Source organism: Equus caballus, chromosome 20 (assembly GCF_041296265.1).
Source record: "Equus caballus isolate H_3958 breed thoroughbred chromosome 20, TB-T2T, whole genome shotgun sequence".
Taxonomy (NCBI): Eukaryota; Metazoa; Chordata; class Mammalia; order Perissodactyla; family Equidae; genus Equus; species Equus caballus.
Window position 1 is genome coordinate 18,026,262 of NC_091703.1, and position 13,177 is coordinate 18,039,438.

Sequence of the window (13,177 nt, forward strand, 5' to 3'; positions counted from 1 at the left end):
CCAGTTTGCATTGTCACCAGCAGTGTATGAGGGTTCCCTTCTCTCCACACCCTCTCCAACATTTAGTTATTTTTAGATTGTAGCCATTTTAATAGGCTTAAGCTGGTATCTTAGTGTGGTTTTGATTTGCATTTCCCTGATGATTAGTAATGTTGAACATTTTTTCATGTGTTTATTGGCCATCTGTGTATCTTCTTTGGAAAAATGTTCATATCCTCTGGCCATATTTTGATCGGGCTGTTGTTTTTTTATTGTTCAGTTGTGTGAGTTCCTTATATATTATGGAGATTAATATTCTGGCAATTTTTGAATATAATTTCCTGAAGTTACTTCCCTGATGGTAAGAAAGAATCTTAATATGTTTTAGTATATGTAAATTTAATAGCACCTATGTGAAATTTTTTCTACCATTGAAGGTACAAAACTGGTTAATATGTTTTAAAACTTTTCCCTTAATTATAAAAGAAATGCATGTACATATTAGAAAACTTAGGATTATGGATAAACCAATAAAATTAAATAAATGTTTTACGATAACACTTTGGTGTATATCTTTCCATATGTTTTCTGTGCTATAACTCACACACTTGCACACACATGCACCCGGGTGGAATCAACTGGTAAAGCTTTGCACAAAAACACATAAGCCATAGTAATAATGGTCGATATTTGGCGGCATGGTTGATTAAGAAGTGCTCCTTGATATGAGCTTTCCTAGAATTTTAAACGTAGGTGGGATACGAATATTAAAAAGTCCAATTTTTACTTTAATGCTGTTAGGTTTGCCCAAGTTTGTACTAGTAATGCCTTTGTAGTGTTTATGTTTAAAACATTCTCTCTAAAATGATAGCCTTCTCACAGAACTTGAGGAGAATATATTGATGCGATTTTGTTTGTGTAGCTGCTTATTTTAATTGACCTGCTTGAATTGAACTCTTAGAACCATTCTTGATGGTCTTAATAGTCATTATTTTTAAAATAATTATTGTTATTTTTGAAGATATCTCTAGTAATTATGTCTACAGGGAAAAAAACCAATTAGCCCGCTTTTTTTCATGTAGTGGAATTAAGAATGTTTATTGTTTACTTATGTTTTCCCATCTGTACTTCCCCATGTTTCACAAAAAGCATATATTAATTTTATAATCAGAAAAAGAAATTACTTAAAAAGAAGTAACAAGAGATTGATCCATTTTCTACCTGATGTAGGACCACATAAAAACCCTGGATTCCAGAAATAACAGGCTTATTTCGTTTTACTCAGTGACACATCTTCGAGGTCAAACTCTCAGAGTTTGTTCCATCCCGTACTAAACAGCATGAGTGGGAATTTGGTTTCCCTTTTTGGGTAAAGTTTCTACAAAGCTTGCTGATAAAGCTCTTTAATTTTGCTTTCTGCAAAACAATTATTTCTGGAACTAAACTGAGATGAAGCTGATAATGGATCTCAATGCTTCAACTTTAAAGCAGAAACTAGGGTCATAAAGACATGGAGTCCTGAAATACGTTCCAAAGTACAGATGCATCAGGCTAAGATATTCCCTGGAAACCTTTGCTGACTCTTGCAGTTTGCACATGCATCTCTTCCATTTTGGCCATTTTTCACCTTCTGTTAAAGCCCCAGAAACCTGGGGAAGGGTGGGGGAGATTTTTCAGCTAATCTTCACGTGAGCCTTGAAAAATTATTTTCTTTCAGGGAAATGTCTCTCAGAATAAAAGAAACCTGAGTGAGAAGTTAAAAAAGCAATCTGAGTGAGATCTATGTAAAACTGGCTGTTTTGAAATCATTCCAAAGCACACTAGTCACACTAGGTGTGTCTGAGGAGCCACCACCAAGGCATTCCATTGGAAAAACCCAGGATGCCAGGACGCCTCTTAAATTTCTCTCGTATTGGTGGAAAGCCCTTTTGTAGTGTTAACTGACATCAGTGCAATTCACCCTGTATTTATTGAGCACGCCTAATACAGTCTTAACACTTAAACAGGTGGAAGTACCTCTAACGAACAGCCTCCCCCATTTGCTTTTCGTCTGACATCCCACATGATCAGCCTTGATGGAAATCACACCATAACTCTAATGTTCTCTCTCTATTTTTGATTCCAGCTGTGAAAGTTCAAGATGAGCTGGAGAATGTAAGCCTACTTTAAAGTACGGGAGAAATCTATTGGCACAGAATAAAAGCCGTACTGTTTATTAGGGTTCTGCAAATAGCCGTTGTACTTAGTTCTCTCAGAATTGTTTTTTTTTTAAATGAACACAATTCTTCACGGAATTGCCAAACTAAGGCAAAAGGAAACCATCTCAATCTTTATAATGCTTTCATCAGATAACCAATATAAAATATCTTCCAGAATATTCTGTCTCCTCGGACTTTAGAGTTTGTTCTTGAGAAGTTAGAGATAAACAAAGATGGCCTTAATAAATCTATCTAACATTGTAAATACACAGTTTCTGGTTCTTTTTCCCCTTGGGGCAATAGGCCAGGTATCACGGACAATTCAGATATTCTGGTCTTTCTCAAAAATGTCATTGCATCAGAAATATTATGGCTTAGCAAATTGTTGGGGAAAGTTAGGATGCTTTTTAGTATTTTAATTTAGTAATTTAATTTTGCCATAATTGAAAATCAGCTGCCTTCTGGGAAAACCTATGACACACCTTTGATTGGATGTTGAATTTGGAGTAAAAAGAATCCCTTGACGAGATTTAAAATGTCTTATCTCTGTAGGTATCATTGTCTCTGATTTACAGATGAGGAGACCAAGGCTCAGATTAAGTCATTTGCTCAAGGCCCCAGGGGTAGTAAGTGGCAGAGCTGAGATTTGAACCAAAGTCATTGTAATTCCAAACCCCTTACATATCTTTCTTTTAGGGGAGGGTTATATAAAGGAGTCAAGAAGGAGAAGTGAGGTCTAGAAGCTGCCACAGCTGAACATAATTTCTTTCTTAATGGTTTGCTGTCCTGGTAGAAACAACTGTCCTTTGGGGTGTTAAGCCACCCCTGTAGCAGTGATTAAAATCTGCACTTGGGGAGCTTTTCCAATCCCCCCCTAACCCAGGCCAGCTCCAGACCAGTTAAATCAGAGTCTCTGGGCATGGGCCCCAGGCCTCTGGTTTTTAAAGCTCCCCGGGTGATTTCAGTGTGAGCCAAGGCTGGGAACCTTTGCCCTGAAGTCTTGGCTAAAGAAATTAAGGAGCTTTAAGGGCTTTTCCATTTTACTTCATGCAAACAAGATTTAGTAAAATGCTGCTGAAGCTCTTCGGCTGTTTTTACCAAGCTGAAGTACAAGACCGTTGCTGTTTCTTTGGAGCGCACACACACAAAATCAGGTATCCTTGTATCTGCTCTTCAAAACCAAAGAAAGTAGAGAATGCTACAGGGATGGATGGGGAGATGTTACAAGCACCTGTCTCTGTGATACTTCAGAACCAAGCTCACATAATTTTGAAAGTCGTTTTTTATAAGACCAGAGAAGTCAGTGGTTGAGTTAATCGGAAGTGGGAGTGACCTGTAGTCATAGGCCAAGTTGGCCGGGGACAATGGAGAAAGCCAAATCACAGTAAGGTAACTATAAATATTAGAAGCTGTCACATTTTCTTGAAAAGAGACTCAATGAAAGAGTTCCACTTTTTCACATGGATTATGGTAACTATGGTAAAACCAAGGACCATCCCTCACATCATTTTCTCACAGGAATGGGAAGATATCCTTTTACTGACCTCTTGCCCGCCCCAGTTTGAAACCTGTGTTATTCTAGTGTGTGATCCGTGCATTCCATTGGAAAATATAACTGATCTATGCAGTTTCACTGTACTCCTTGCAGGATTCTCCAAAACAGCGGCTGTATCGTCCTGCTGTTTTTTTTCCATGTCTCCGGACACAGCATTCATAATGTTAGAAATATGTGCAATGTTCATACTTCAGAGAACGAAAATACAGTATTACCATAACAAAAAAAAAAATCCATTCTATTCTGAAAGATGGATACCTGTTCTTTTAGGCCCCTGGACAAATGGCTAGTCCGGAGTGCTTCTGCTCGGGTCAACACGGGTAGAGCTTCATGTGTTTCTGTTCTGTCCTTAGTAACAGTCCTGTTTGACTGCTTACAGAATGACGTGGCTGCACTTCTGAAACCAATATCAGAAAAGATTCAGGAAATCCAAACTTTCAGAGAGAGAAACCGGGGGAGTAAAATGTTTAATCATCTCTCGGCCGTCAGCGAAAGCATCCCTGCCCTTGGATGGATCGCTGTGGTGAGTCCGGATGGAATGTTGCCCCTGCACCTCGTCACATGTTTGGAGTGTTTAGAACTCAGAGTACCTTCAGGCTCCTTCATCCTGCGTCTGCTACACTGATCAGGCTGAATGCGTCAGCTCTTTCTTGCCCTGTTTGAAGTTCAGTGCCTTGTGTTCTGAGGCGTGGGAAGTGTCTCATCCACCTTTACAGGGCAAAGTTTGCTTCCAACTTTCAAGTTAACATCTCCATTGCTTTTCTTCTCCTTCAAGGCATTTTCTTTCTTATCCCTTTTTTTCTTTTTTCCCTTCTATGCTTGGGTGATGGTCCTGTTCTCTCAGTCCCCCAAACCTGGTCCTTATGTCAAGGAGATGAATGATGCTGCCACCTTTTACACTAACAGGGTCTTAAAGGACTACAAACACAGGTACGTACCCTCTTTTACTGACCGAATTTTCCTTTGATCCCTTCTTAGACATTTGTCCCAAAACATAATATAGTTCATTACTGATTTCTTTCAAAGCCTAGTTTACTATAAATGTTAAGGAAAAATCCCATCTTTGCAGGTAAAGCAAAGTGGAGAGTGAAATCAGTTATCCAGGTAATACAAGTGTTTTAGAAGGTCGGCCTCAGTGCTCTTATAATGAATAAACTCGCCCCACCTCAATGCGTGTCACTCTTACATATTCCCATCATAAAGAGAGGGCTCTGTGAAGGTTTGTGATAGCCCAGCTCTATATGGTCACAAAACTTCTACATTGATCAAAATAAAGTTGGTGGGTGATCAGAGAGAAGAAAGGAGGAATCAGGAAATGAAGTGTAAGTGAAGAACAGAAATGAGATGAGACAATAAACCAGGCCAAAGAGAGGGAAACCAGAGCCTGGCTTAAGATGAAATACATTTGGGATGAACAGAGAGACATCGTAAGAGTAGACGCCATTCAGAGGGCTGCTGGAGGGGCCAGCCCAGTGGCACGGCGGTTAAGTGTGCACATTCTGCTTCGGCGGCCTGGGGTTCGCCGGTTCGGATCCCGGGTGTGGACATGGCACCGCTTGGCAAGCCATGCTGTGGTAGGTGTCCCACATATAAAGTGGAGGAAGATAGGCATTGATGTTAGCTCAGGGCCAGTCTTCCTCAGCAAAAAGATGAGGCTTGGCAGCAGATGTTAGCTCAGGGCTAATCTTCCTCAAAAAAAGAGGACTGCTGGAAGTAGGTGAGTCTGAACCAAGGGGTTTTGCCTGAAGAATGAGCTTAAGAGGACATTGCTTTCTCTAGCACAAGTAGCAGATCCTAGAGAGGCTTAAACTGGGGTTAGAATTGAAAATGGGACTGAATGGAGAGACGCCAGAGCTGAATAGCCAGGAAAATGTCTCTAAACTCCTTAAAGGGGTATCATGAGACTCCTCATCCTCTGATAATGTTATGGCTTGCCCTGTAAATAGCTGGCTAAATGTGATGTGGCTGATGCCTAGTCACTCAGGGAAGGAATGAGGCAAAGGTGTGAGCAAGGAAGTTCCACCCCCTAGGCGCTGGGCTCAAGAGTGGCTCCCCCTCTGAGCCATTAGGTGGCAGAAGCCAAAGCGACCATCAGTCAGCAAAGGCAGGGGTCCCTGCGTCTCACTCATGGACCCAGACTGTTCAGGTGGAAAGAAAGTTGAGGATCTGAATGGTCTGGATTATTGCCTCAATTCACCTCTTTATATTACTAACATAGATCCAAAAATATGAACCAGAAGAAAAGGTGCATTTTAAGACAGGAAAAGGAGAAAATAACATTACAAGACAAATTTTATATGGAATATAGAAAAATTGCATAGAATGTATAAATAAATACCTACTGTAGTTCCAGTTCATTGACCAATATTACATGTTCCAATTTTGCGTAACTATTTCTTTTTTAGGTTACTTTTGGTTTTAGTAAACATTGAGTAGATACAAAAGAATGTCTATATAATATAGGTAAGATATAAAGAATTATAATACAAAGAATACCCATACATCCACCACTCAGTTTAAGAAATACGTACCAATATTTTTGGCTATAAAAAACAGCCACGCTCAGCAATTCCACTCCTAGGTATATTTCCAGAAGAAATGAAAACATATGTCCACACAAAAGCTTGTACACGAATGTTTATAGCAGCATTACTTATAGTGTCGAAAAGTGGAAACAGTCCGATGTCCATCAGCTAATGAATAGATAAATAAAATGTATATCCACATAGTGGTATATTATTCAGCCACTAAAAACAAATGCAGTATTGATACAGGCAGCAACATAGTTGAACCTTGAAAACATTATGCTAAGTAAAAGAAGGTCAGACACAAAAAAACACATATTGTGTGATTCCATTTATATGAAATTCCAGAATAGGCCAATCCATAGAAACAGAAAGTAGACTAGCAGTTCTCTAGGGTTGGGGACGTTTGGGGGAAATGTGGAGTAATGCTAATGGGAATGGGGTTTCTTTTTGGGGTGATGAAAATGTTCTAAAATTGACTGTAGTGTTGATTGCACATGTTTAGATGTTGAACTAAACTATTGAATTGTACCCTTTAAGTTGGTGAATTGTATGGGTTGTGAATTATATCTCAATAAAGTTATTATATTAAAAAAAAGAACAAAAAACAGCGCTCCGCTCCCCTCATAGAGTTTTGTCGATCTATGTTAGCAAAATACGTCTTGTAGCTTTTAGGAGTTGCAGCTTTAGGAGACTCTAGCCTGCCTCTTTCCCTCCTAAGGTGTCTTCCACCCTGAGGAAACTTTGATTAAAGCAATGACACTCAGTAACAGATTTCCTTCACCCAGAGAACTGTGGTGGAGGCAACAACAACTGTGCTTGTGCCCAATGACACAACTCCAAATGTCGCCATGTTGCATTAGAGACTGTAAGATTGTGCAATAAGGATGAGAAAAGGCATCAGACATAGAAGTCAGCCTGCTCTGCTCACATAAAAAGAACAGTTCAGGAAAGAACAAGTTTAAGTTACAAAACCTGGGCGTAAAAATGTGTCAGCATGAACATACACCCATAGTGACTTCCACATCATAAAAGACCTCTTCACTTGGTATTTTTTTCAGGATGTACAAACACACACCTATACATTCCTTTTCAGACCTTAGGCACCTCCTAGACCTCTGAGTTTTTGCCTATCACCCATGGAGGCCATTTTTGTTTTGATCTCAGTCCATGAGCTCCTGTCCTCCTCCCAGTCCCTACTTGAGTGTATGTTGAGGCCATGGGTGTCAGTGAGTCTCCCCAGGTGGTGGCATAGCCAAGAAGGTTGGGGTTTTCCACTTGTTTGTACACATATGGAGCGTGTCCAGTATTTGCCCCTCAACGTCAGCTATTAAGTAGAAGTGTACTTCTGGCAGCATCAAGGACAACTCCGTCAAACTTAAAGGACCCCTTGAAGACTGTGTAATGTGCTGGACGTATGCAGCCAGAGGTGTGGTGGATTCGTTCACTTCCCTTCCAGAAGCAGTCAAACCAGTCCCAACAGTCACTGTTGAGCTTCCAGGGGTGGTAACCCAACAAAAACAGAGTACTCCACACCACTCGCCTGACACCGATTTCTGGACGCACCCAGGCTGACCGTGCCTTCACTCTGTGTGGACTCAGTGAAAGCTGCGGGATGTTGCAGTCATTTGTCATTCATTGCTGCCTCCCTGACAGGTAGGCCTGTGGAGCTGAGTTGAAAGGCAGGTTTCCTTGTGGTTGAAACAGAAGGGCTGTGGGCAATGGACTCTGTCTGTGAAACCCTTACGACTGGTTTGACTTGTCATTTGGCTCTTTTTTAATAAATGAATAGGGCAAGTTAGTTATTTTGATGTTATGGAGGTACCACCTCTCTGAGTCATGATCATTAAAAGTCACATGCCCCCACCATATCTTCTTCCAGGGCAAATGGAAACTGAGGATGGGTTCGCAGCTCCCAGTGTGTGGTTGAGTCCTGCTCAATTTGTTGTCTCTTAGAGACTGAGTTCAAGTTAAAAGGCACCATACTGTTATTCCTTACTACAAGTTTTGCTAGCACTTTCTTCAAGTCAAAATCATACTGTAATAGTTAAAAGAAAAATGAATTTGCCTATGCAGGTTTGGACTTCATCGGTTCTTAAACTTTTTTTGTTTTTCGTTTTTTTGTGAGGAAGATTGTCCCTGAGCCAGCATCTTTGCCAGTCCTCCTTTATTTTGTATGTGGATGCTGCCACAGCATGGCTTGGTGAGCGGTGTGTAGGTCCACACCTGGGATGCCAACCCACAAAGCCCGGGCCGCCTAAGCAGAACATACGGACTTAACCACTATACCACGGGGCCGGCCCCAGTTGTTAAACTTTTTAATAGAAAGTATATTGAACATGCAGCCTGCTATTTCTATAATGTCTACAGACATGTGTGTGTTATATCTACATACACATATATACATATTCATAATATGTATTAAATGATCATATATATAAATGTGTGTACATTTATGTTGAGATGATTTTAGTTCTCTAATAATAACTGTTGTATATACTGCTTCCTATGTGCAAGGCACTGTACTCAGACCTGCACAAAACCCTATAGGATAAGGAAACTGACATGAGAGACATGTGGAGCCACACTTAGCCTTTTGGGTTTTGACTGTGAAAGTGAGAGAAAGTGACAATGAAGTATTTCATAGATTTGATAAATATGTTCGGTAAACCTGAAAATGTGGAACAAAATCACGCTCACATTTTTCCTTTTTGAGGGGTGGACAATTATGACTTCAATGCCCTATTTCACATGTCTTAAATGGCGTGATAATGCAATGGGATTCTAAAAATGCTGGTGGTACTTGGAGCTTTTCAAGGAAAACAAAACAAAATATGTCCAGAGACAAGTCATTATTGACAAGAGCTTGAATAATGAAGATTTCCTTCAGTGATTGTCTTCAGTTTACCCGCCCAGGTTCATGATTACATTTTTGTTAACTGAGATTTCATCATTTTCTCATTTATCGCTACTTCATTCAAAGTGGAAAAAAAATACGTGGGTGGAAATTATCCAAAGGAAATGCAACTATTTTTTTTCCTGTCTTTAAGTTTAATATTTCTAACAGCTCTCTCAATCCTGTATCTTAATCTTGTTTTAAAAGGTAAGCATTTTACTACCTCTTGGTTTAGTAAAATTGGGATAAAAATACTGATCATGCCCTTGTCATCAGGAGTATCAAATTAAGGTAATTTGAGTGAATGTCCCTTTAAAAGTATGATGTGTTACCTATTTGTAGGAAATAATTTTTCTTATAATAGCAACTTCCTTACCAATCTAAAATTCTCTAATTTCGTTATACTTTCAACTGAATAATTCAACCAAACTATTAGAAAACCAGCCAAAGGACTTTTTTTCTTCTCTGTACCATTCTCCCTCCTGAAAGCTGTTTTTCATTTTGCATCAGAAGCAGTTCAGAAAGAAACGGTCTCCTTTCCATGTTCATCTCCCCATTGGAGATGACATGAAGACACGTAGCCCAAATTGGCTTGTTCGGTGGGGTACCCTCTCTGTGGTCCTCTCTTCTCCACTTGGCTGTTCTCGGAGAGACCTGGACCAACATCCTTACACGATTCTTTCTGGAATCAGCTCTTGGTGACTGGACTGGAAAGACAATTGCTCCAGAGTCATCTGGAGTCTTGGTTACTGGATTTCTATGTGCCCCTCAGTCTTTTTTAAATTTTATTTTGGATCCTAACTCCACTCTCTTCCACTCTCTTTTATAACAAAGTGATTTACGCCATGTGGATTGGGTGAAGTCATATTTGAACATTTGGAGTGAGCTTCAAACATACATCAAGGAGCACCACACCACGGGCCTCACTTGGAGCAAAACAGTGAGTACCAAGCCCCCTTCCACCTAGGTAATAAAAGTCCATAAAAATATTCATTCCTGGTAGCCTCGTAATCTCACACTTTAGAATTTACCTCAAGAAAAGCATCAGACAAAATATACATGTAGAAACTGTTTATGAGAATGTCATTTGTCATAGGACTGGAAATGCCTACAATCTGGAAACTGCTTACATGACATACAGAAAGAAAATGGTTGAGTTATTCATGGTAAGAATGCAATGAAACACTCCACAGCCATTAAAAATAACATATAGGATGATTACATAGGAAATGATTTACCAGTCAATGTTAAGTGATAAAGGAGAATGCAGAAGTTTATAAGTACTAGGATGGCATATATATTAAGAAATTGTGTGAGAAAAAGGGAAGGAAACAGGATGGTTTGAAAATAGGTACCATTTTAAGGAAGTGGAGTTATGAATAAACTGTCTTTTTAAATGTTTTTAATTTCTTTTTTGCTGTTTTAAAGTTTATCAAATAATATTTTTGAATATTTGGGTAATCCTAGTGTTATCCTAGACCTAGGATAAAATCTCAGCCTGCATCTGTTCCCACTTGAATTCCCTGTGAGAAGTTGGTCTGACCTTTGACCTCTTCTTCGGCCTCGTCTCTCCCATCTTCCTGTGTCTCCCTGCATCCCAGTACTGCCAGACCACGTGTAAAATTCCGAACACATGCAATGATTAGGTCAAACCAAATCCAATTGTTGTTGTGGCAAAATCTGCAAATCTCATATGGTTTAGACTGTATTGCAATGTCCCGAACATATATTATGCTGTGTGACCTGAGTCCCCTCAGGGAAGCACCCCTCCCTCTGCCCCAAGACTCAGCTCCAACGTTGCCTCTTTAAGAAATTTCCATTGATCTCCAGTGGCTCCCAGTCCCGGTTGGGTGGCTCTCTACGCCTCCTTCATATCTTGAGTATAGCTCAATCATAGTCCTTAGCAGATAGAATTGTAATTTCTTGGTGCTTTTGGGACTCTACTACTCGATTGGAAACTCATCTCTGTCTGCAGTCACCAGCATAGTGCCTGGCACAGAGTAAGTACTCAGTAAATGGTTTGCACTAAATTGTGAGGCAGAGGACTCTTAGAATCTTCCTTGCCCTTTTAAGTCTCTGCACTTCTTATAGAAAGTATTCCCATGGAAACTCCTTTCCATTAGAAATCACTGTTACCTTTGAATGGTCACGGTGGATGGTCTCACTGGAGTAAATGTTGAGAAGACGAAGTGGCGTATTTATGAATTCCATTCAAGGGCAGAACCTTCACTCTGCTGAAAGCTATACTCTAGCACCCAACCCTCGTTCTGAATCTTGATGTCAGTATAGCAGGCTGAATACCAAGGCAGAGTTTGTGATTTTTCAAGGGAGTATGGGACTTCTGCCTTTGTTCCCCAACATGTGTACAAATGTTAAAATTGATTCCTAAAGACTGATGCTTCTTTTTATTTTCTGCTTGGCCTATTTTCTGCATAGTACTGAAATGCACAGTACAAGATACAAGAACTAAGTTGATTATTTTTCTTCACACACAACATTATGATTTCTGAGAAGAGAGCCCATAAACATTTGAAAGGTTTTAATATGGAAGGGTGTATGTGGATGTAGGTGGATGTTTGTACAGACTAATTGGAATTATTTTTCATAGATTTCCAATGAGATGCTGTTTTGTTATGGATCGGTGTGTTATACAGAGGAATTGTCACGTGTTAGCCATGGAGATAGGTCATCATAGAGAATATAGACTCAACATCGAGAGTCCTTGGATGTCTTATTATTTCATGATAGATAAATGGTAAAGGAGTGAGAATCCATTTGGGGAAAATAATCATGTCAACAAATGCTAGCCTATTAATTCTCTAATGGTGCCTGTGGAAAATGAATAGAAAATTACTTTTAAATGGTTTGAATACCTTTAATGCAATGTACTAAGCTGAGTAATCGTGTTTTGAACATAAAAGAGAAGAATTGATTATTAATTATAGAAAAATAAATGTAGTTGTTTTCCTTTTTCTAAAGTGAATACTTATCTTTTCATTATGTTCATTGGAAATATGTGCCTTGTGACAATCAATGACTTTCAAACTTTTAAAGGCAACCCATAGTAAGAAATACATTTTATACACACACGCACCCTACTCACAATGCTAAAACAAGTTTCACAAAACAATACTTTCTCTTACCACGTGAAATTCATTCAGATATTTTCTCTTCTATTTCATTTTTTTAATAAAATTCTAGCTGAGACCCACTAGATTGATTTCATGACCCACTAATGGGTCACATCCCACATTTGAAAAACTCATTATAAAACACAAGTGTTCTATTTATACAATATAAATATATATACATTTATATAGAATATAATCCTTAGAGCATACATTGGGCAGCATGGATTGCCATAATAATAATGACAGCTATTATTTATTGAGTACATGTTATGCTATGAGAAATTTCTATTTAAAATAGTAATCATTATAAAGCAAAGCATCTACTTCATTTCTTTAGTGGAAAAGTAGTACGATAAAGTTTTGGCCAGATATTAAAAGTGAGGAATGATTATGGCAAGAAAATGTTGATTCAGAGATAACATCTTATGTACAAAATTTTTTGACAAGCTTTAAGGCACATGCATAGAAATATATTTCCTAATATTTTTGTCCTCTTCTTCTAAGGTTTAGGGGTAGAAAAAAAATGATTACAAAGCATATCATAAAAATTATAGTTTTTAATTTTTAATCTAAATTATTAAAAACTATTTAAAAGATTCCAAAACAGAATCCATAGCATAAATGAAACTAATTTCTCCTCACTTACTATGGTCTGTCGATGTACCAGCAAAATAAATGATAAACAATTTTAACCAGAATCACAGCATTTTTGTAAGGAGAAAGGAAAAAGCTATTAGAATTGTCTGATCAAATGGCCCTTGGGAAGAAAAAAATAAATAAAAATCATTTATTTGCCCGCTGGTCACAACTATCCCAAAAGTATGTATTTGTAAGATGATAAGGATCACCGAGAATGTGGAGAGATGTCGTGTTAGTGTTCACTGAGACCACAA

The 13,177-nt window shown here is 38.8% G+C and overlaps 1 protein-coding gene across 2 annotated transcripts in view; it reads left to right on the forward strand.

Annotated features, from left to right (window-relative positions):
* CAP2 (cyclase associated actin cytoskeleton regulatory protein 2) overlaps positions 1–13,177 on the forward strand; it is a 131,587-nt gene that overhangs the window by 89,297 nt on the left and 29,113 nt on the right. For both annotated transcript variants that reach the window (XM_001493518.7, XM_023624485.2), the window contains exons 5-7: positions 4,112–4,255; positions 4,577–4,662; positions 9,988–10,093. In XM_001493518.7, the coding sequence (XP_001493568.1) occupies positions 4,112–4,255; positions 4,577–4,662; positions 9,988–10,093 (336 nt within the window). The remainder of the gene's footprint in view (positions 1–4,111; positions 4,256–4,576; positions 4,663–9,987; positions 10,094–13,177) is intronic.